At 36.5% G+C, this 21,558-nt stretch overlaps 1 protein-coding gene across 1 annotated transcript in view; it reads left to right on the plus strand.

Annotated features, from left to right (window-relative positions):
• The window catches only part of LOC144956486 (isocitrate dehydrogenase [NADP], mitochondrial-like), a 36,536-nt gene extending 20,580 nt beyond the window's left edge, over positions 1–15,956 (plus strand). The window contains exons 4-11 of the mRNA XM_078887021.1: positions 4,287–4,447; positions 5,243–5,389; positions 6,274–6,410; positions 7,178–7,329; positions 8,779–8,891; positions 9,253–9,350; positions 12,873–12,965; positions 14,129–15,956. Coding sequence (XP_078743147.1) covers positions 4,287–4,447; positions 5,243–5,389; positions 6,274–6,410; positions 7,178–7,329; positions 8,779–8,891; positions 9,253–9,350; positions 12,873–12,965; positions 14,129–14,201 — 974 coding nt within the window. The 3' untranslated portion in view covers positions 14,202–15,956. The remainder of the gene's footprint in view (positions 1–4,286; positions 4,448–5,242; positions 5,390–6,273; positions 6,411–7,177; positions 7,330–8,778; positions 8,892–9,252; positions 9,351–12,872; positions 12,966–14,128) is intronic.
• The last annotated feature ends 5,602 nt before the right edge of the window (positions 15,957–21,558 follow it).

The following is a 21,558-nucleotide window of genomic DNA, read 5'->3' on the forward strand; positions in this document are numbered from 1 at the left end:
CTGATCGATTGCGTAGTACGTTCCGCCATATCTAATAGACCCAAGTATTCAATCACGGCTATGTGGATGGGCCGGTGAGAGAGAGAATAAAAAGTTCGACTTCACCTTGGATCGATCTTGTTCCCTTACTTATGAAGAGCGAGTTCTCTGCCAATTGAGCTATCGGCATCCCCTTAGAAGTATAGCTGTCATCTGCATTTTTTGCCAAATGGGGACCTAACATTTGCCAAAATTTGCCAAGAAATTTGCCAAAAAGACCAAAATTTGCCCAAAAATTTGCCGAGGAGAACTAAGCGTTTCAGTAAAAATTAACATGCGATACAGAAAAATATATATATAAAAGACAATTTATTACATTTAAGGAGGCTGCATTTATGAATTTAATGAAATGACTGTGAATAGCGTTGTTACAAAGATTTTAAAGGATCATTATCCATAGAGAGTAGCTTCCCTTGGTTTGGGCCCAGACAAAGCTGCAACATTTCTCAAGTTTCGCACTTTTTTTTCGTAATTTTGTTTTCGTTTCTTTTTTTCCCCCAAAATTTGCCACGCGATTTGCCAGTTTTCCCAAAATTTGCCACGATTTGCCAATTTTGGGAAATTTGTCAAAATTTGCGGATCGCCTTGATATTTGCGGCCGCAAAAAATGCAGATGACAGGTATAGTATATTCATCAATTCTAAATTATTTGGAAGTGTATTAGTCTCTAAGTTTGGAAATTTTGTATGTTGGGTTTGATAACCAGATCTTTTTTTTTTTCTTATGAAATTTATATCCCCCCCCCCCACCCCCTAATCCAAAAATAAATAAATAAATAAATAAATAATAACAAACAACCAAAAAACCTAGAGAAATGATATAACATTTTTTCGTTTGATTTGATGCGTGTGTCAAGTCTGGTGATTAATTCCGTGGAAGTCGTGCGCAGACGACAGGCGGACATGGCTATGATGATTTGATACAATGTGTAATTTGATTGACAATTTCTCAGTCACATTTCGGATTTCGTGACGGCTCAGATCGATATAACCCACCCAGACTGCAAGTTTAAAAAAATAATAAGAAAAAGACGCTTCGCTTTGTATCTCCTCTCTCTCTTTCTCTCTCTCTCTCTCTCTCTCTCTCTCTCTCTCTCTCTCTCTCTCTCTCTCTCTCTCTCTCTCTCTCTCTCTCTCTCTCTCTCTCTCTCTCTCTCTCGTTAAAGGGTACTTATATATAATATATTGCCGATCTTGGCCATCCCGACTCAATAATACAATCATACAGTTGTAAAATTATATGTTTGAATCTGTTTGCTGGTATTTATGGTTTTTGGATGACGCCAATTTCAAGGCTTTCTGATCTTTTAGTGACGTCCTTGCCTTAGTCTCTAGTGTGCTATGGTGACGTCACTTTTGATTGTCTTCTTTTGGTGACGCCTCTTATTCGGTTATTTGGTTAACACGAGTTTTATTTATTTAATTATTCATTCATTTTTAATTTGATTCGATATACTTTATTAACAACTCTGACGGTTATGCTACTATAATTTGTTACAGTGTGTGATGCACAAGGACGTTGGGGAGGGGGAGGGGCGGGGGTGAGGGCTGTCATGCGACAATATTAATTGATACTGCCTGACTCTGTTAAAACTTTTATTTTCTTTTTTTTTTTAAGTATATATCTATTTTTTGTTGATTTGATTGATTGATTGATTTGGCCGGAGAGCTTTTTTGTTTTATTTCTAATACCAACCTATTTACATCGTCATAGTGTTGATTGTGGGGGACGACACACGACGATGAATGTGTCTTTGTTGTGTGTCTGTGTTGTTTGTAGGAGACAAAGGGATTGGATGACCTAACTAACGGGATTTATGGTGACGACCATTGTCGGAAGAGAAACAGGACAAGGCGAAGTGTTATGGTGGCGGAAAGAGGTGGAAAATGATGGTGGTAGTATATTATGAGTGTGTCGGTGGGGAGGGGGGGGGGGGGGGTTGTTATATTGAATATTTAATGAAGATTCACACGTACTCATACCTGTCTTGGACCATTGGGCCAAGTGTGTCGATGGCTCGGCTTTATCTTTTTTTGTTTTTTTTTTTTAATTTAAAAAAAAATTGTCCGGCAAAGTTTTACTTCAGATATAGTAGAAAGCTAAACTTTATTTCTCCCTGACAGAGTTTAGGAAGACAACGGCTTTCCTTCACTAACTAGATATTCAAGTATGAAGACAATAATATGAAGGAGAAAGAAGAATAAGAAGATAGATTAATTAAGATGGCCACCCAAAGATACGTGTCAAAGATTCTTAAACCAGAGAATTTGTAAAGAGCTCTTCTTTTTTTTTCCTTCATTTTTTTTTTCTTTGAACACGTCTGATATAAAATTAGTTTTCTGGCCAAAATAAACACAATTCTTTCAGTGCCGGATGGACGGGTTGGCCAGAATTTCAATGGGTGAAGATGGAGCTTCGCCCTCATATCTCTAGATTATGTTTTGAGATGGAGAGAAAGAAATGCGTGCGTTTGATGGCGATCCGCGTGCTCAATTGAACAATGCCTCTTTCCGTGTAAAGACGCTGGACTTATTTTTTGGGCTTCGTGCAAATGTTATTATTTATTGCAGGTTTGATATCCAAACGCAAATGGGGTTTGTTTTAACATTGTTGTAATGGATAATATTTTACGTTGGATTGAGAGTAAATTATATTTCCATTACAACTACAACGAGGCCATAACAATTTAAGTTGTCAGACCTGCAAATAAGTACACGTCATTACGTCGTGGGGGGGGGGGGGGGTTGGTTATTGTATTACAGTTTTTTGTTTGTTTGTTGTTATATGTTTTGGAAATGAAATACATAACATTTTTTGCGTTGAATGTTTAGAAGTATCCCACATTCGCTCGCTCACTCAGATACAAACGCTTGCTTACACCATAAGTCGTAAGGTAGGGTGTATATTCCCCACTACCATTGTTATTTTATTTTATATCTTTATTGTTTTTCTTTCGCGAGCGGTGCCGTTGCCTCTCGAGTGTAAATCTTGTTTACGAAAAAAAAACCCGCATTGAGCGTAACAAGTTGTAATACGTAAACACGATTTTGTTCACTCGCATGTTTGTTGTTTTAGACAACGTCGGGCTTATTCGTGAAGCCTGGAGTAAGCAGAACGAATGGGGCAGCATTGCCCGAGCAATTTAAATGTCAAAGCGAGAAATTAGGGAGCAGGCACTGGTGTAAGATAAAGATATGAAAATGTGTGAATGAATGAAACAGTGCCAGACAAACAAGAAAGAAAAAAAAAGAAAAGAAAAAAAGTAAATCAACCTGCCTCGATTGGAGATCGAACCTCAGACCTACTGATTTCCGGTTAGGTTCTTGCTTCGTCTGGCATGTGTCATAATATACAATTTGTCAGTTTTTGATGTTCTTGGCAAAATATTATTATTATTATTATTATTATTATTATTATTATTATTATTATTATTATTATTATTATTATTATTATTATTATTATTATTAGTGTATAATTTTACAACCAATTTTATAAAGAAATTACCTACGCTCGCTTGGCTTTGCTCTGCTCTTTATCACCGATGACAATAGGTCACGTATACAGAAAGGGTGTATGTCGTGTAATGTTAATGTGTCATGATTTGACTTTTTTGTTACTAGTCGTCAGTGATAAGTTGTGACTTCATTGTAAGCTTATCTTGACATTGTGTGGCATGACAACCCAACCCTGCCCTGCCGCCTGCGTGTTTTGTCTGGTCTTTCGCACGTCCTTGCCACGACCTCCAAAAGGTTACTCGCTCGCCCAGTGCAGTAGCAGACGCGTCAAATTCTTGTGTGTTTATGCGTGTGTGTGTGTGTGTGTGTGTGTGTGTAGAGTAGAGAGAGAGGAGTGGATGAGAGAGAGAGAGAGAGAGAGAGAGAGAGAGAGAGAGAGAGAGAGCGAAGAGGGATAACTCAGTCATAATTTTATTTGTCTTTACTTCTAGTTATTCCCCCGAATTGTTTAATTATGCCAATACTTCCAGACAGGTATTTCAATAGACCTTTATTGGTATTTCCCCTAGCCACTTTTGAATTTGAATTTAATTTTTTTTTCTTACATCTGTGTGTGTGTGTGTGTGTGTGTGTGTGGTTTTTGTTTGTTTATTTATTATTGTTGTGTTTATAATTGATGACAATGAAAGCTTTCTAAAAGAAATTTATAATATATTTTTAAAATATCTGTCTTCCCCCCCCCCCCCCCCCCCCCCCCCCCCCCCCCCCCCCCCCCCCGTCCTTATTGCTCAGAATTCAAGCTGAAGAAGATGTGGCTGAGTCCCAATGGTACCATTCGTAACATCCTAGGTGGCACTGTGTTCCGTGAGCCCATCCTGTGTAAATCCATCCCCCGTCTGGTGCCAGGCTGGACCCAACCCATCGTCATCGGACGTCACGCTCACGGAGATCAGGTAAGAGCAGATTTCTCTCTCTCTTCTCTCTCTCTCTCTCTCTCTCTCTCTCTCTCTCTCTCTCTCTCTCTCTCTCTCTCTTCTCTCTCTCTCTCTCTCTCTCTCTCTCTCTCCTCCTTCTCTCTCTCTCTCTCTCTATCTTCATCTTTATATATTATATTATATATATATATATATATATATATATATATATATATATATATATATTATATATTATTATATATAAACGTAAAAAAAAATTTGTTTAAGTTAATGCTTTTAAAGAAGAATTTAGCAAGTTTTTCTGGCCCCCTGTTCACACTCAAATGGTTAGCCAGGTCTTTCAAATCAGACAAAAAGTACTTTTGAGGTAAAAAGCATCCTCTTCTCCAATAAAGGCTACAAGAAGTGTGATAAACCTTGCGATTCATATTTATACATTAAGGGTGCAAAAAACTTTTTCCTTTTTTTTTTTTTTTTTTAATGTAGTTCGAACAGAGTATTTTTAAAGACACTTCCCCTTCCTGCTCCTTATGTCAACACCCCAATGAGACGGTAACACACCACTTGCTTGAATGTCAACCTCTTCAAGACCTCTTCCTCCCACCAAATCCAAGCATCAATAACACACTGTATAGTCACCTGGAACAACGACAAAAGACGTCTAACTTCTACGTCATGGCACAAGGCGAAGGGCTAGAGCTCAGGTGGTCACTGGTTCGGATAAGTAAGTTAGTAAGACCGATAAATTTCAAGACTTATTTCATTTTGCTGATTTTGATTTAATTTTAATCTTGTTTTATTCCAACCCTCTAGTACAAAGCCACAGACTTTGTAGCTGACGGAGAAGGTCAGTTGGATCTTATCTTCACCCCATCCAATGGAGGAGCACCCATCAAGATGCCGGTCTTCGACTTCAAGAGTGGTGGAGGTGTTGGCATGGCCATGTACAACACTGATAAGGTAAGAAATAAATTGTGAGGAATTGAATATGCTTAAATCACTACAGATAGTATGCGCTTGGCTAAAAAGCTCACAATATTGCCATCCGGAAGTATTACATAAAACTGTGTGTAACCATGAATGTTTATAGGCGGGTTAATACAGTTTAGTGAGAATTACTCATAAACGCGGATTGCAAAAAACAATAACAAAGACCTGAGTGACGTCAACTTCGAACTATCTATAGTTAGTATGCGTTTGGATAAAATACTCACCAGCTCTGCCTTCCAATTCAGTTTGTAGAGAGAGATTGATTCTGGGTGCAGTTGAGAAATTTTCATGGCCTCCCCTGTCCGCCCAGTAGTAATTGGGTGGCTGGGTCTGTTAGATCTGGCCGAAAGTAGTTTGTGATAGACTACTATCCAAACAATAGCAAGGAATTTGCTATTGTCCATTTCACGCTATAGAAATCGGGATAAACTCCGGCTCCATGGGCCAAATGGTTATGAAGGACTTGAAAGAAGAAGACTCAGGGTCTGTTCAGAGAATTCAATGAATGAGAACTGATTACCTCTATGGCAATCTAAAAATCGTTAACACACACAATTGAGTAGCATCAAATCCATACCTTCTATGTTTACATCAGAAATAAATGACAATGTGAAATTGAATGTAAGCTTTAATTTAATTATGAAAACAGGTAAAATGGACGTTTCAGGTTTCCCCTTTATCACAAAACAGGATGAATGAAACACTACAGATGAATGAGATAATGTGGTAGTGACGTTGTTAAGATGAATAAACAAAACATTGATGTGCAGGATCCACATTGTTATTTATTTCTTCGAGCTTCGAGAAGCAACGTTTACATTATGTTTACATCAGGCACACCTGTTCCTTTTCAGTCCATTGCTGACTTTGCCCACGCCTGCTTCAAGTACAGTCTTTCCAAGGGCTGGCCCCTGTACATGAGCACCAAGAACACTATCCTCAAACGTTACGATGGACGCTTCAAGGACATTTTCCAGGAAATCTTCGACAGGTAGGAGGATTTTTTTACAAATGACAGAGTTGAAACAAATGTATCATTTCATTGCTGCCAGTACAGTATAATCAAAGGATGTTTGGGGGGGGGGGGGGTTTGTTGTCTTCTGTCTTTTTAGAAAAATATTTCATATATTTTAATTCTTTTCCTTTTGGTTTTATTTCTTTCATTCCTTCATTTTTTTATCTTTCATTTGCCCCCCCCCCCCCCTCTCTCTCCTCTCTCTCTCTCTCTCTCTCTTTCTCTCTATTCTCTCTTTCTCTCTCTTTCTCTTCTTCTCTCTCTTCTCTCTCTCTCTCTCTCTCTCTCTCTCTCTCTCTCTCTCTCTCTCTCTCTCTCTCTCTCTCTCTCTCTCTCTCTTAGACCGCCCCCCCCCCCTCCTTTTCTTTTCTTCTTTTCATTATCACTTTTCTTTTCATTATCACCTTTCCTTCTTTTCCTTATTTTCTCTCTTCTTATTTCGAGTTTGAGACTATTTATTTTGCATCTCTGTTATTATTCGTTTGGTGGAGACATCAGACCTGTGATTTTATTCAATAAATTTTTTTTTTTAAAAACAAGAAATTGTATGAAATAATCCAGGCTAGTTGTCTAAGAGTTAACATGACTGATTGAATTCAATGCAATTTAATTTTATCAAAGCAATTCCTTTTTCACAATAACAAAAAACCAAAGTTGATGATATGACTTTGAACAATCTCAATTGAAATGCCGTAAAACCCTTACTGCAAACATGTCTTTTAAAATGTTCGATTTTATTTCAGTCAGTACAAGGCTGAGTTTGACAAGCTTGGAATCTGGTACGAGCACCGTCTGATTGATGACATGGTTGCCCAAGGACTCAAGTCATCTGGTGGATTCGTATGGGCCTGTAAGAACTACGACGGAGATGTCCAATCTGACGTCGTGGCCCAGGGTGAGTTGTTTTCATTTTTTTAACCAGCCAAATACTTGTTCAGTGATGCCAAAACTCCGGTTTCACCGGAAAAAACTCCGGTCTGGAGCAAAAAATTCCGGGTTCCGGGCAACTTCCGTCAAATTCCGGTGAGGTCAAATTGTTCCAAGGACACACCCCCCCCCCCCCCCCCCAACCACCACATCATCATCACTGCCACTAGAATTACAACCATCATCCACTCACCACTACTACTGCAACCACCACCACATCATCATCACTACCACTACTACTTCAATCACCACCACCACATCATTATCACTGCAACTACCACTACTACTACAACCACCACCACATCATCATCATCACTGCAACTACTACTTCAACCACCACCACCATATCATTATCACTACCACTACTACTACAACCACCACCACCACATCATCATCCCTACCACTATTACTTCAACCACCACACCACCATATCATCATCACTACCACTATTACTACAACCACCAGCACCACATCATTCTCACTACCACCAGTATCTCTACCATTAAGGTTTGGCGCTTTTCTTCATTTGAAGTAAGGAAACTTTAGGATTGTATTTTGCGATGTTTTTATATATCATAATATAATTCTTATCAGTTATCTATTTAGAACTCTATACAATATGTAAACACAATGCCAAATACCATTCCAATTCCTTTTTCTTGTGTGCGGAAATTCCTCTTTCTGCATTGAAATTCCTACAAGTGGTGTCTGAAACTCCTGTGAGCCAAATTTAAAGTTGGCGTCTCTGCTTGTTGCTCATAAAAGATTCTACCTTCTAGTATCAAGCTTCTTGGGAAATAATGAGAGATATAAAGATTTACTGCAATGTGGGTCTTGTGGTATAACACTCGCCTTCGAATCGATGGGTCCTTGATTCGAGTCCCGCTTCTAGCGGCGTATAGTCCTTTTTACTCTCTCACCATATTCAGGTGTAAAATGAGTACCTGGCCATTAACAGGTTTGTCATTGAAAAAAAAACAAATTGTACAATCACTTAACAGAAGTCGTGTCTTATCTAACATGTTAAATGTTGCTGTTGGATAGGGACTCCTTATAAAGCGCTTTGAGCATGTTGAGTGGATAATGCGCGATATAAGGGCTTGGGTAAATGCTCAATTATATGCACATAGACAGTTATGCTCAGTCCAAGTCACTTAGTTTTTTTTTAAGAAGAAGAGGAAGATTGGGCTTTTGTTTGGCAGCTTTTTATTGGCTTGTATTTTTCTTTTGATACTTATTTCTTTCTCTCTTTAAAAGATAAGTTGTCAAGAAGCTTTGTCTTCATTTATTTCTTAATTTATTTATATATTCATTTATTCATTTTTAAAAAATAATTTTGGGTATATTTATTCAGTTTTAAAAAATAATTTGCATATTTATTTATTTGTATTTTTCATACTCATATTTAATCTTCCAGGATATGGATCATTGGGACTGATGACCAGTGTGTTGATGTGTCCCGATGGCAAGACCATTGAGGCTGAAGCTGCTCACGGAACTGTCACCAGACATTACAGAGAACACCAAAAGGTATGTCAGAAGACCGTATTATACTATTTGTCACCACCACTGCGGCTGACGTAAGCTTTTTTTTTTTTTTTATTATTCATTTAGTTTGGGTTGTTTGTCATTTTCATGTCCTTTGTAGAGTTCCAACTTAAGTGGGGTTTTTTTTATTTTGAAGAGGATCTGTCCTCTAAAGGGGGGAGGGGGGGTTGTTAGTAAATCACTTTGCAACAGACAAATGTCCTATCCAAAGGGTAAATACCAATTGCTGCTGACTGCTGTCTTAAGGTTTCACTTCTCAGCTGACTACAGAATTCATCCCCTTTTGTGTTGGAATAAACAATCTGGATTTTGATTATTTAAAATGTTTTTTTGTTTTTTTCAGGGTAACCCCACCAGCACAAATCCCATTGCCAGTATCTATGCATGGACTAGAGGATTGGAACACAGAGGCAAATTAGACGGCAACCCTGAATTACAGCAGTAAGTTTATCTTGTCTCCTCTTAAGGGATATCCCACATTTGTAAATATAAATAAACACCTACAACGGCTACCACATTCAACAACTCTCTCTGTCCTCGAAAACAAATACTCAGAATTGAGTCGACTTTGAGTAACATTCAGTTTCAAATTCAGATCTTGCAAATACAACTCCCATTTTACATTATTGGCGCAGTATGGCTCAGCGGTATGGTCTTTGCTTCGTATCTGAAAGGTACCGAGTTCAAATAACCGCTGCGCCATGTGGCCTTGAGCAAGTCATCTCCCCCTAGCTCGGTTTGTGGCGCTGCACTGCAGCTGATGCCTGGGTCATTCCAGTTTTCCCTTGGAATTAAAGCTAAAGACAAATTTCCCCTATGGGATGAATGAAGGGAATTTGATTATTTATTAATTATTCTATTATTAAAAGCTGAGGGTTTATATTAAAGTTCATACAACTAACGACAGCAGATGTTGATTTCATCAAGATGTTGTAGTCCCAATTAAGAAAAGAAAAAACGTGGGGTTTTTTTCTGTCCACAAAAGTTCAAATTTCAAAAAGTAGAAATTAATCTGAAATGATGATATAACAAACTTTTTTTTTCTTCTGTAAATTATATTTGTTATAGCAGCCCTGCTACTCATATATGTGACCCTCCGCCTCGAAACGGTATTAAGTCGGATTTTTCAATTTTGGGTTTTTGGTACCCAATCACAGCTTATTTTATGCTTTAAAATTTGATACTAAATTTATACAATTCTGATTATTTGTTGTCGAGTTATGACCGTTTGAAGTAGGGAGAGTGTAAAAACCAAGTTTTAAGAAAATCGACTTTGAAGTGAGGCACTGTTTTCACGCACAGTTAAATCAATGGATAAAGATAACTCCTTAGATACGGATATCAAAAATTTGACGAGAATAGTGAAATTTGGCATGAGCTTAGCTTATACATTTAATAATGTACATACAAATTTTTGAAACAATCCAATTATTACTTTTGTAGTTATTCATTATTATGTAAGATGTTCTTAAAACAAATAAAACACTGGAAAAAAAACGCCGTCAATTGCTCACTTTTTCAAGAATTTTTGATATTTAAATAAAGAATCAATGAAATAAGAATTATTAATGTGAAATTTTTGTCTTATTTAATAGAGAAAATACGATTTCAAAATGACAAAAGTTAAAGAAGGTTGAAATTTGAAAGTACAGTTTTGAAACTACGTGAAGCCGGGTGGGCAGGGAAAGAATTATCAAGAAAGAGGATTAGAGAGGAAGAGATAGATTGAGAGAGTAAAATACACACACACACACACAAACCGACACACATGTGAGAGAGAGAGATAGAGAAAAAGAGGAGCGAGAGGGGGAGGGGAGAGAGACTGCTTGTGCATTAAGAGGACGCGAGGGAAATATAATAAAGATTGAAACCTGTATAAGTGTATGTGTGTGTGTGTGTATGAGAGAGAGAGAGAGAGAGAGTTTGTTTGTGTGAAAGAAACAAAAGGGAGACGGAGAGAGTGAGGTAGACATGAAGAAAGGGATGAAGGCGGAGCAAAGACTTGTAGGGATAGTTTAAAGAAAGCATTTTGTTACAAAGTAAGTCATAGTCAATCAACTGGAAACATATTGACCAATGAGATTGCAATTAGAGAAATGGGCTGGTCAAATCAATCATTGCATTGTTTCCATTTTGAGTCAGATGACAGCTTGAGGAGGAGGTGGGGCTTATTGTGTAGTGACTTACATGAAAACATGTTATTGAATCTCTCAAGTTTTCCTTAGCGTTCCACCACATTGTTCATTGTCTAAAAAGACCCCCCCCCCCCCCCCCCCCCCCCCCCCCCCCCCCCCCCCCCCCCCCCCCCCCCCCCCCCCCCCCCCCCTTTCTTTCAATATACAAAGAAAGCACGACAAAACGAACATCCCTCTCTCTCTCTCTCTCTCTCTCTCTCTCTCTCTCTCTCTCTCTCTCTCTCTCTCTCTCTCTCTCCATCTCCCTCTCCCTCTCTCTCCCTCTCTCTGTTTGTCTCTCTCTCCCCTTCATCTACCTATCTATCTATCTATCTATCTATCTATCTATCTTTCTATCTATCTATCTATCTATCTATCTATCTATCTATCTACCTATCCATCTATCTATCTACATATCTCTCTCCCCTTCATCTATCTATCTATCTATCTATCTATCTATCTATCTATCTATCTATCTATGTATCTATCTATCTATCTATCTATCTATCTATCTATCTATCTATCTGTCTGTCTGTCTGTCTGTCTGTCTGTCTGTCTGTCTGTCTATCTATCTATCTATCTACATATCTATTTATCCATAGGTTTGTCTGCCTGTCTGTTTATCTATCCATTTCATTTTTTAGTTACAGTTCATTAATTGTTGAAGGCTCTCTATTATTCTGCTTTTGTACTTAAAATTAAATGTTTATCCTACAACAATCTCTGTAAGTGTAAGATTAGGCAACTGTTGTCCTACTTAGCATATCCTATACTTTCATGAATAAAAAAAAGAGGGACAAAGGAGGACCCCCACCTCAATCATTACCCAATGCAGCTAGACAATGAAATAAAAGCACGTGGTGTGTATCAAAATGCACAAACGCACACACATATGTAACACACGCATGTTGATGTCATGAAGCATCGCCTGAGCATTATGGCCTACAGCCACAGCGCATGTGATGAGTGTTGACCAATCAGAATCATTCATTGTAAGGTTGTCAGGGAAAAACCTAGACTTGTTTACAGTTTTTAAAGTTCATTATTGGTTGAACCATGAAATTGTGGAAACAGTCATGCTTTCTCTGAGATAGATAAAGACACGCCCTTTGCTGTGATATCTTACATCTTATTGGTGGAGAAAAAGACTCGGTATTACTAAGCCTTGGAAAGGGTGGCTCTCTGAGAGAAAGTCAACTCTCGTTTTGAATGTGTCACTGATAGTTGCATTTTTAAACTTGACATTTATATAACTTATCGTCAATGTTTATGTTGAATTATTATGTTTTCATGTAGAAAAATTATTGTAGTTTCTGAAACAACCAAAAACTGAAATTTGATCATTTTGACCATTTCCACTTTAAAACTGGTTTTCTTCGTTTTCCAAATCCCGACTTAATACCGGTTCGAGGCGGAGGGTCACATATATATATAATCTGTGTTCACACATTTTTTGAAGGCCAGTTTGTTTTTTTCCTCCAGAATAAATTTTTTTTTACCTGAAAAAGTGTTCAAAATATAATAATTTTATTGGAAATTGGTATATGATCATGATGAACTACACCACGTCAATTTGAAAGCATTTTATAGAGATAATTTGTTTAGATATGATAAATAAAATATTTAGATTTCTTTGAATATGGATAAAACATAACATAGATTTTAGCTTGTTTTCGTTGAAAGTCTGTAATTATGCATATGATATAGCTCACTTAATGAAAGGGATTCGTTAATTTTGTAATAGTGGCTGTTATTTTATAATTATATCTGCTGTATACTTTTTCTCTAGCTTTGCCACCAAGATGGAGAAGGCCTGCGTTGACTGTGTTGACAGTGGAAAGATGACTAAAGATTTGGCTGGATGTATATACGGGTTAAAGAAGTAAGTTTTGAGTTTTCTTTGTTTGCCATTTACAAATCTGCCTATATATAAATCGTTAAAAATTCGCAGTTTTAAAGGGGAAAAAGATAAGTTGCCATGATTAGTGTTATAAAATTGATAATCTGCTCTAATAAAAGACTTGATTAATGGTTTGTAGTTCTGAATATGCGTGCTGTGGTGCCAAACTTTTCTCAAGTGATGTTTATTCAAATTAGATTATGTAATTCTGCAGTTGAAGCCAAAAAAAAAGAAGTTATTTTTAGCACCTCGAATTTTTGAGGGGAATTGGGAATCAGGTCTGTATTTACCTTCATACTGTCCAGGGGGTTCTGATATGGGATTTTATCTGGTATTGATTTTATTTTTATTCTGAGCACTTTGTCAATCCAGAAATTCTGACTACTACCACTACTACTGCTATTATAGATTTTAGTTTCAAATATATTATACTCTGTAAGTATTTGAGTGCATCCTTCACAGCGGGATCCTTATCTTGTATCTGGATGAGGCTATTAGGTATTATTGTCAAAATAGGCACATTTATGGATTGCTTGTGGAATATTCTGTTCCCTCCTTTAATCAGTCCTTTTTGTCTTGCCATTTCTTTGGTCCTTTTAACTTCAAATTTACACATTTTTCTCTATTATCTTTCATTTTACTGGTTCTGAATTGACCGAAAAGTGTTGCAACCACCATAAAAACTAGTTACAAATCTTATTGTTTTAAAGAACTTTTGGAATGGATGTGGATAACGATTAGTACTAGAGTTTTAACAGAACTTTGAAATAAATGTCCAACAACAGTTTTATTCTTTTCATTATCATTCTTTACTTTATGCAAGCATTTTGACTTCAAACATTCTCTAAAATACTAAATACCAAACTAGGAATGTTTTATACCCATAATGCTTCCTTAGTCGTCAGCCAAAACAACAATACAGGACTACTCCCACCATTCTTGATTTCACATGTCATTTTTCTTTTTTCTATAATTTTTGTCATTGGCTGAGGAGTGCTTTTGAGACTGAACCGAAACATTCCTCGATTGGTATTTTGTTTTTGTTTTCATTTTATGTTTATTTTTAAAGCTGTTACATATTCATTTGTGGATTTGGTTTTATTCATTTATTCATTCATTCATTTATTCCCTCCTGCCTCTCCCAGCGTCAAACCCGAGCACTACCTCTACACCATGGATTTCTTGGAGGCCATCGCCGAAGAATACGATCGCCAGTAAAGACAACAGACATTCAAAATTAGTAGTTCCAAAAAAAAAAAATATTAACGGGTAGTTAATTGACAATCTTTGATTGGACGTTGTATTGTTTTAGCATTGGAGTGGGGACAGGCAGAGAGATGTGGAAAGTTGTGTAATGGTTGTTGTTTATTATTTTTTTTTTTTTTGGATTAATTATTGTTAACGTCCCACTTCATACCAGTAGAGATGTGTGTAGTTGAGGCGTAACATAATGGTTTTTAGTGTGACAAAACCTTTTAAAAAAAAAAAATAGATAAAAAAATGTACGAAAAAAAAAGAGTAAAATATTATCTTAAATGGACAATGTATAAACTGCAGGTGTGAATAGGATTATATTATGTGGGTCAAGGAATGGCATTTAAGAAATTATATGTATAAATAACATTGATTGTTTATTTATTGGATAATGGTCAGTCGGTGCAGTGAACGAGTTGTTAATATATTATATTTTCCCATTTTGTTGAAGTAGAATTTAGCTTTATAACAATAACAGAACCAATTAATTTTTTATTTTGGTTTAAAATAGCTTTACACTCAAGCTTTAAGAAAAGTCACTGAATCAGTGCAAATTACAAAACCAAAGTTGGCATTTTGTTTGGGGTTGTTGTTTTTTTAAATTATTTGTTGGTCTCTTAAGTTTTAACCAACATTTTTTATAATAAATTGAAGATAGTTTACATGGACTGATATACTTGAACTTGAAACATTATGAATCTCATCATTCGGTATTATGTGCTGATGTGTGTATTTATTTCACCACCAAATATGTTCAGAAATTCGCATAATCAGTTCTCATTTATTTATTATAAAGTGATTGTGGTTTAATTTTGATTAGCATAATTTTGTCTATCTTTTCTTCTTTTTTATTTTTTTTTTTCTAAAATGATCTTTGATAACAACCAATGTCAATTTGCTTACACACTCAAATTTTAACAGGTGAGTGAGGGAAGGGGGAAGAGAAACTTACAGTTACAGCATGTATGTATAACGTTAAAATTTACAGCCTCAGAAACTTTTTTTTCAAAAGTTTTTATTTTTATTTTTATTTTCATTTATTTTAAATTTATCTTGTTGTTTTAAATCTTTTGATTTTGAAGTTTGTACTTAATGCTTTTAAAATTAAAAAAGAAATAAAAAATTCACCCTGTTTTCTTAATTATTATTATTATTCACCACTTAAAATTATGATGCGTTGTTTTTAAAAATTACTTTGTTGTGGTGACTTTTTTTTTTTAATTCTTCACTTGCCATACATATTTTCTTCATCAGCACTTTTAAGGTTAATGATGCTGTTTACTTAATTGTTTTATCAAGTATATTTGCGATGATGATGCGTGGAAGTGCAGCCAATAGTTAGGTTTGGATTGATTTTGCTTTTAAGTCGGCACATACTGTCGTGCTTTTACAAAACAACTTTTTTAAAAATAGTTCTTCTCCAGAGAACTTATACTCTACATTATTGATGTTGGATCATAACGTGTCAAATAGTCATACCGGAGACTTCTTTCAGAACTTTTTTTTTTGAAATCTCAGGTTTAAACAATTTTTTTGGACAAGATTCACCTAAATTTATCCAATGTGAAGTGAAATAAATACTTGTGGTCGAAGTGAGAATAAGTTGTTTTGTCAATGCGTGGCAGCATAGATCTCACATTTGAATATGTTGCTCACATCTGAGATGGTTATTCATGTCCTAAGATAAAAATAAACAGAAAAATGAAAAAAAAAAAAAAATACCTGCTTTCTTTCATTTTCTTATTTTTAATTTTTTTTCTTTCGTTCTTTATTTTTTTCATTTTTTTTAAAGTAATTTTTTATTTTTTTTTTCATTTATTTATTTAATTATCAATCCTGTTGTCTCTCTCATTCCTGGGGGGATTAGTGGAGTCTGCTGGTAGGGTCTTCTTTTAGCCTACTCATCAGTTGTCCCTTTCTCATAGTGGGCAGGGAAGTACTTACTGTGTCATCTATCCCCCTATATCTGTTTTCCAACTTGCTTTCTGTCTTTGTCTTGGAGGGAAACAGTCAAATGTATAATTAGTTGTGGGAGATGATATTTTTTTCCTTGTAAATCATCTATTATGCACTGTATTATGTTTTGTTTACGTATTATATATCATTTGTGAACATTTGAGTGTATTCCTTTTAGTGGGGAACCCGTGCTTGTGTCTGTATGAGACTTTTAGGTGATCTCAAACTAACTACTTTGATTGTGTGCTTTTGAATCTACATATTTTTCCTATTTGAACCAATTCCTCTTTGTCTTACCTTTTCTTGGATGGATTAATCGTAATTCTATAACTTTTTACTAACCCATTTTCTTCCTTTGTACTGGGTGGGGATCCCGACCTCCCATAGTGGGCGGGGAGGTACATGCTGTGTCTTCTATCCTCCCATACCCTTTTTCCAATTGTTTCCTGTCATTGTCTTGGAATGAGATTACTTAGTTTTGTCCTGACCCTTGCCGGAGTTCTTTGGCTGGGAGGGAAACAGTCGAATGTATAGTTATAGTTTTGGGAGATGATATTGTTTTCCTTGTAAATCATCTCTGTTATGCATTGTATTATGTTTAGTTTACTTATAATATATGATTTGTAAACATTTGAGTGTATTCCTCTTAGTTGGGACCTGTACTTGTGTCTGGATAAGACTTTTAGGTGATCTCAAACTTAAGTACTTTGATGGTGTGCTCTTGGAATCTACCTGTTCCCTATTTGATCCAATTCCCCTTTGTCTCACCTTTTCTTTTGTGCTTTATGAAATTTTAATTCTAGAACTTTTTACTATCCCATTTTCTTCCTTTTTACTGGCGCTGATATGACCTTAATGTGTTGCACTGGGTGGGGTTCCTGACCTCCCATAGTGGGCAGGGCGGGTGGTTGGATGGGAGCATCACCCTTGAATCATATACCTATGATGTTCGCATGGGTGTACGATCGATAGTGATGTCGTTTCTTCTTCTCTTTACTAGCCTATCCTGCTTCTTTGGTTTGTGATTGTATTTTTGACAGGGGATATTTTTTTTTCTGTAAATCTTCTGCCTGTTTGTTCTTGGTTATTTGTAATTTAGCTTATGATATTTTTAGGTTATGATTTTGATTTACATTTGTACTATTTTTGTTAGATTGCTTGTTTTTTTTGTTTCAGCGGTCTCTCATATAACCTCAATTGTGTTGGAAGAGACCTAAAGCAACAAACAAACAAAAAAAATAGTGGGCAGGGGGTACATATTGTGTCTTCTATCCCCTTATGTTTTCCAACATGCTTTCTGTCTTTGTCTTGGAATGAGATTACTTGGTTTTATCCTGGCCCTAGCCTGAGTCCTAGTTGGGAGGGAAGCAGTCAAATGCATGGCTATTGTTTTGGGAGGATATTTTTTTACCTTGTAAATCATCTCTCTATTATGTATTATTATATTTGTTATTTTCAATGTATAATTTAAGCATTTGAGTGTATTCCTCTTTGTTGGATTCTGGATGGGGTTCCCTACCTCCACAGTGGGCAGGGAGGTACTTACCGTGTCTTCTATCCCCTTATATCTGTTTTCCAACTTGCTTTCTGTCTTCGTCTTGGTGTGAAATTGCTCGGTTTTGTCCCGACCCTGGCCGGAGTCCTTGACTGGGAGGGAAACAGTCAAATGCATAGTTATTGTTTTGGGAGATGATATTTTTTTCCTTGTAAATCATCTCTCTGTTATGTGTTATTATATTTGTTATTTTTAATGTATAATGCAAGCATTTGAGTGTATTCCTCTTTGTTGGATTTTGTGCTTGTGTCTGGATGAGACTTATAGGTGATCTCAAACTAAGTGCATTGGGGGTATGCTCTTGGAATCTACATCTGATCCCTATTTGTTCCCAGTTCCCCTATGTCTTGCTTTTTCTTGGGTGCTTTAATTGTAATTCTAGAACTTTTTACTGTCCTATTTTTTTCCTTTTTACTGGCGCTGATATGACCTTAATGTGTTGCAAGCGCCGTAAAACCCTTAAAAACAATCCAAACATCTTTGTTGGATTTTGTGCTTGTGTCTGGATGAGACTTATAGGTGATCTCAAACTAAGTACGTTGGTGGTATGCTCTTGGAATCTACATCTGATCCCTCTTTGTTCCCAGTTCCCCTATGTCTTGCTTTTTCTTGGGTGCTTTAATTGTAATTCTAGAACTTATTACTATCCCATTTTCTTCCTTTTTACTGGCGCTGATATAACCTAAATGTGTTGCAAGCGCCGTAAAACCCTTAAAAACAAAAACAAACATCTTCCTTTGTACTGGCATTGATATGACCTTAATGTGTTGCAAGCCATAAAACCTTAAAAACAAAACAATAGATTATATTATATAATATAATAGTCCAAACATACTGCTGTTTTGGGTCATGGCAGTACTTTGCGTTAGGATGTCCAATTTTCACTCTTTGAAAAATTGGCCGCTATACTTTCTTCTCACTTATTCTTGAGTGGAGTCTTCCAACCTCCCATTCATGGTGGGCTGGAGGTTACTTACTGCGTCTTATACTTATATCCTCCTTTATCTGTTTTCCAAGTTGCTTTCTGTCTATGTCTTGGAATTAGATTACTCGATTTGTCCTGCCCCTGGCCGCATGAGTCCTTGGCTGGGAGGGAAACAGTCAAATATACAGCTATAGTTTTAGGTAGATGGTATTATTTTTCTTTGTAAACTATCTCTCTGCTGTGTACTGATATATCATTTGGTTTGTAAACTTTTGAGTATATCCTGTACTTGTTTCTGGATGAGACTTTTAGGTGATCTCAAACTAAGAACACTGATTGTGTACTCCTGGAATCTACATCCGTTCCCTGTTCCCTATTTGAGCCACTCCCCTATGTCTTAATTTTTCTCGTTTGCTTTCAATTGTTAATCTATGATTTTTTTTACTATTCCATTATCTTCCTTTTTCCTGTGGTGAAATTACTTAAATGTGTTGCAAACACCATAAATATAATATCTCACTTATTCGTGGGAGATTAGTAGGGTCTTGTAACCCATTCGTCAGTTGTCCCGTTCAAGCGTCTCCTTGGGGTGGGATCTTTTAACAACTCATGGTAGACTGGGAGGTCACTCTTGTTGTGTCTTCTCTCCCTCTGCTTTATTTGTCTCCCTTTTCCACGGTGCATTCTGTCTTTCTCTTGGTATGGGATCACTTGGTTTGTCCTGGCCCTGTCTGGGAAGGAAACTGTCAAATGTACGTTATTAGTTTTAGAAGATAATTTTTTCCCTTGTGTATGATATCTCTGTTATGCACTGATATTTTGTTTTCAATATATTTTCTAAGTATTTGTGTGCAATGCTTGTTTCTGGATGGGACTTTAAGGAGATCTCAAACAAACACTTTGATAAATTGCTCTTGGACTCTACACCTATTCCCTATTAGAACCAGGCCTCTTTTCTTTTTCTCAAGTGATCAGATCTACAACTGCTTTCTGTGTCCTCTATCCCCTTATATCTGAATCTGTATTCCGAGTTTGCTTTTTGTCTTTGTCTTGAATGGGATTACTTTTGTCTTGGCCCTGGCAGGAGTCTTTTGCTGGGAAGGAAACAGTGAAATGTATATCGTTGTAGTTTTGGGAGATTATATTTTTCCCTTGTACGTCATCTTTCTGTTATGCTTTTATTTGTTGGTCAGAATGTATAATGATTTGTAAACATATTTCTTGGTAGGATCCTGTGCTTATGTCTGGATTTGACTTTAAGGTGATCTCAAACTAAGTAACAGTAATAGTATGTACTTGGAATCTACATCTGCTCCCTATTTGAGCCAGACCCCTTTGTCCCAAGTTTTCTCGTGTGCTTTCATTTGTAAATCTAGATCTTTTTTTTACTGTCCCATTTTCTGTCTTTTCACTGGTGCTGAAATAACCTAATAGTGTTGCAAGCGCCGTAGAACCCTTATCTTTTTCCTTTAAAAAACAAAACAAAAGCTGAGCTTTTATATAGAGCAATATCCAGTAAACGTTCCCAAAGCGCTTTACAAACAAGCAGTGGAATGAGATGACTTGGTTTTCCCCATTCCTGGCCAGAGTTCTTTTCTTTGAGTTTGAGGGAAGCTGTCGATGTAAATGTCAGGATCAAGTGTGTTTTATCACTCCCATGGTGGGCAGGTGGGGGGTCCCCATAGCTCAGTTAAAGGGACATTTCGGGTTTCCCCTTTATCAACAAAACGGGATGAATGAAACACTACAGACGAATTCTCATTCGGGAAACCCGAAACGTCCATTTTATCTGTTTTCGGGGGTGGGGGGCTTGGTTCTTTTTGATGCCTTTTTTTGGGAGGGGTGGGGGTTAGTTCTTTCTGTTCTTTTTGTTTTTAAGGGGAGGGGGGGGGGGGGGGTTGATTCTTTTTGTTGTCTTTGGGGTTTTTTTGTGTTTTTTTGTTTGTTTGTTTGTTTGTTTTTTTTTGGGGGGGGGGTTGAAATTTTGATTTAAATAACAAATATTCGATAATTTTTAGACAATTAAAATCAATAATTTGGAGTCTGTAGCTTTGAACACTTTTTTTTATTGTTTCAGACAAATTACAACACTGGAAATTATTGAGAGAAAGATTATTTACCTTATTTTATAGACATTACATACACATACACACGGAATCACTAACACACACGTACGCATTTGAAAATGTTTTGACGGAAGGTCTCAAGTTCAAGCTTCATTTCAGGCTCTTTGGGGGTTTTTTCTTCCTTGGGCAAGAATATTAACCTCAAATTGCTCACTTTGGGAAACAAGGCTGATTCATTTTGACATCACACGTTTGGTTGATAAATTATATCTGTATATTCCTTAATGGAATGACTAAAAACGTGAGCTTTTATATAGTACAATATCCACTTAACGTGCTCAAAGCGCTTTACAAAGGGTCCCAGACCAACAGCAATATGGAGAACAAGACATTGATGCCTTTGAGGCGATATTACAATTTTTTTCAGACAGAGACAACGCTGTAGGCGACCAGGTACTCATTTTACACCCGAGTATGGTGAGAGAATGTTAGTAAAGAGCCTTTTCCAAGAACTCAACAGAGCGAGGACCTTCCGATCCGAAAGTGAGTGTCATACCACAACACCACTTAGCCTAAAGAGGCCGCGTTGATGTTCTCAGACCAGAAAAAACGCTATCACTTATTATTTTAACTCACTCAACCCTAACACCGACTATATCCGTAGTTTATCAGGGTTACTTTTACCCCATGCCTATTTATTACATTTTTCTGAGACAAATTATTATGTTTTTAGTTTTTGCATGTTAATGATAGTTCAATAAAACTATTTATGTACATGCTCATTTTCAATACATTTTTTTTCCAATTTCAAAAAGTAGC

This window comes from Berghia stephanieae, chromosome 11 (assembly GCF_034508935.2).
Source record: "Berghia stephanieae isolate SIO BIC M18660-M18661 chromosome 11, UCSD_Bste_1.3, whole genome shotgun sequence".
Classification (NCBI taxonomy): Eukaryota; Metazoa; Mollusca; class Gastropoda; order Nudibranchia; family Aeolidiidae; genus Berghia; species Berghia stephanieae.